The 2,126-nt window shown below is 38.2% G+C and overlaps 1 protein-coding gene across 2 annotated transcripts in view; it reads left to right on the forward strand.

The window, feature by feature from the left end:
- Nucleotides 1-2,126, forward strand: part of PEX1 (peroxisomal biogenesis factor 1) — a 64,015-nt gene that overhangs the window by 48,074 nt on the left and 13,815 nt on the right. For both annotated transcript variants that reach the window (XM_019627606.1, XM_019627608.1), the window contains exons 18-19: nt 752-894; nt 971-1,074. In XM_019627606.1, the coding sequence (XP_019483151.1) occupies nt 752-894; nt 971-1,074 (247 nt within the window). The remainder of the gene's footprint in view (nt 1-751; nt 895-970; nt 1,075-2,126) is intronic.

The raw sequence follows: 2,126 nt of genomic DNA on the forward strand, positions 1-2,126 counted from the left end.
AGCTCTGAGCAACAGCAGTTCGATTCCCGGCCCGAGCTGAGCAGCCGCTGAGCTGCCAACAGGTGGCAGGATGGCTCAGCTTAAAAAAAAAAAAAATCTTTATACAACTCATACATCAGACCCAGCTGGTTTTCTAGGAGAGTTTTGCAATGCATTTAATAAGGTATTTGTTGAGTTTTTTCAATCATCATGACAGGTGTTTTGTATTAGGGGCAGTTTGTCATACCTCTAGTCCGGCCTGTTACCAGAGATGGAATTTATGTTCTCTTTTTAATTAAAACAAAATTAGTTAATAAAAGTCACAGTTCAAATTAGAAAAAGGTACTATATGTAACTAAAATATATTTTATAGGGAGCCCTTACAAAACAATATGGAAATAATGAGCCTGCCAAATTTTAAATGGATGAGACATGAATAGGTACTTCACAAAAGAAATAAAGGTGGCCAATAAGCATATAAAGATGTTTACTTGTAATAAGAATCAAAGAAGCATTTTGCATATTGAATAAGACTGGTTTTTGTTTTAGTCCTTGTCCAGAATGCATGAGTCTTAGGCATATACCTTGACCTAAGACCTAGTGTATTGAAAACTAGGATAATTTGCCTTGCCTTCTTTAAGGATTTGTTGTAAAGATTTAAATAAATACACAAATACGTGTGTGTACAGATATATATGTATATACACACATATATATGAAATTCCCTTGCAAACTCTGAAGCCCTATTCAACTAGGAAATATTTTCTCTCAGAGCACAGGCTGCAAAGCCCTGCATTCTGTTCTTCGATGAATTTGAATCCATCGCTCCTCGCCGAGGCCATGATAATACAGGAGTCACCGATCGTGTGGTTAACCAGTTGCTGACTCAGCTGGATGGAGTAGAAGGCTTACAGGGTAACAACTGTAAATACAGAAATCTTTTATTCTAACACCATTTCACCAGGATTTATAAAGAATTTTTCCCCCCCAGGTGTTTATGTATTGGCTGCTACTAGTCGCCCTGACTTGATTGACCCTGCCCTGCTTAGGCCTGGCCGACTAGATAAATGTGTATACTGCTCTCCTCCTGATCAGGTGACAATTTCATATTTCAAGTGCAAAACCCAACAAATGCTACACTTTTTTTTTTAATTAAAATTTATTGGGGTGACAATGGTTAGATTACATAGGTTTCAGGTGTACAATTCTGTAATACATCATCTATGTGTCACATTGTGTGTTCGCCACCCAGAGTCAGTTCTCCTTCCATCACCATATATTTGATCCCCTTTACCCTCTTCTATCCCATCTCCCCGCTTATCCTCTGGTAACCACTGAAAATACTATTGTCTGTGTCTATGAGTTTTTGTTTCTTTATTTGTCTTGTTCCTTTGTTGATTTCAGTTTTATATGCCACATATCAAAGAAGTCATACGGTTCTCAACTTTTTCTGTCTGACCTATTTTGCTTAGCATAATAATCTCAAGATCCATCCATATTGTCGCAAATGGCAGTATTTCATCTTTTCTTACGGCAGAGTAGTGTTCCATTGTGTATATATACGGAATCTTCTTTATCCAGTCATCTATCAAAGGATACTTTGGTTGTTTCCATATGTTGGCCACTGTAAATAAAGCTGCAATGAACATCGGAGCACATATATTTTTATGGACTAATGTTTTCAGATTTTTGCGGTTGATACCCAGGAGAGGGATTGCTGGGTCATATGGCAATTTTATTCTTAATGTTTTGAGGAACTTCGACAGTGCCTTCCATAGTGCTGCACCCATCTCTGCATTCCCACCAACAGCATATGAGGGTTCCTTTTCCTCCACTGCCTCTCCAACACTTATTGTTTGTCTTGTTGATGATAGCCATTCTAAATGGTGTGAGGTGGTATCTCATTGTGGTTTTGATTTGCATTTCTCTGATGATAAGTGATGTTGAGGATCTTTTTATATGTCTGTTGGCCATCTGTATGTCCTCTTTGGAGAAATGTCTATTCAGGTCCTCTGCCCATTTTTTTTTTTTTAAGATTTTTATTGGGAAATTGGGGGATGGGAACAGTGCTGGGGAATTGGGGAAAGGGGAACAGACAAGTTGCTGTCCTTTTGTTCTTCAGTCTAGTTGTGGAGGATGTTGCTTCA

This window comes from Hipposideros armiger, unplaced genomic scaffold (assembly GCF_001890085.2).
Source record: "Hipposideros armiger isolate ML-2016 unplaced genomic scaffold, ASM189008v1 scaffold_737, whole genome shotgun sequence".
Classification (NCBI taxonomy): domain Eukaryota; kingdom Metazoa; phylum Chordata; class Mammalia; order Chiroptera; family Hipposideridae; genus Hipposideros; species Hipposideros armiger.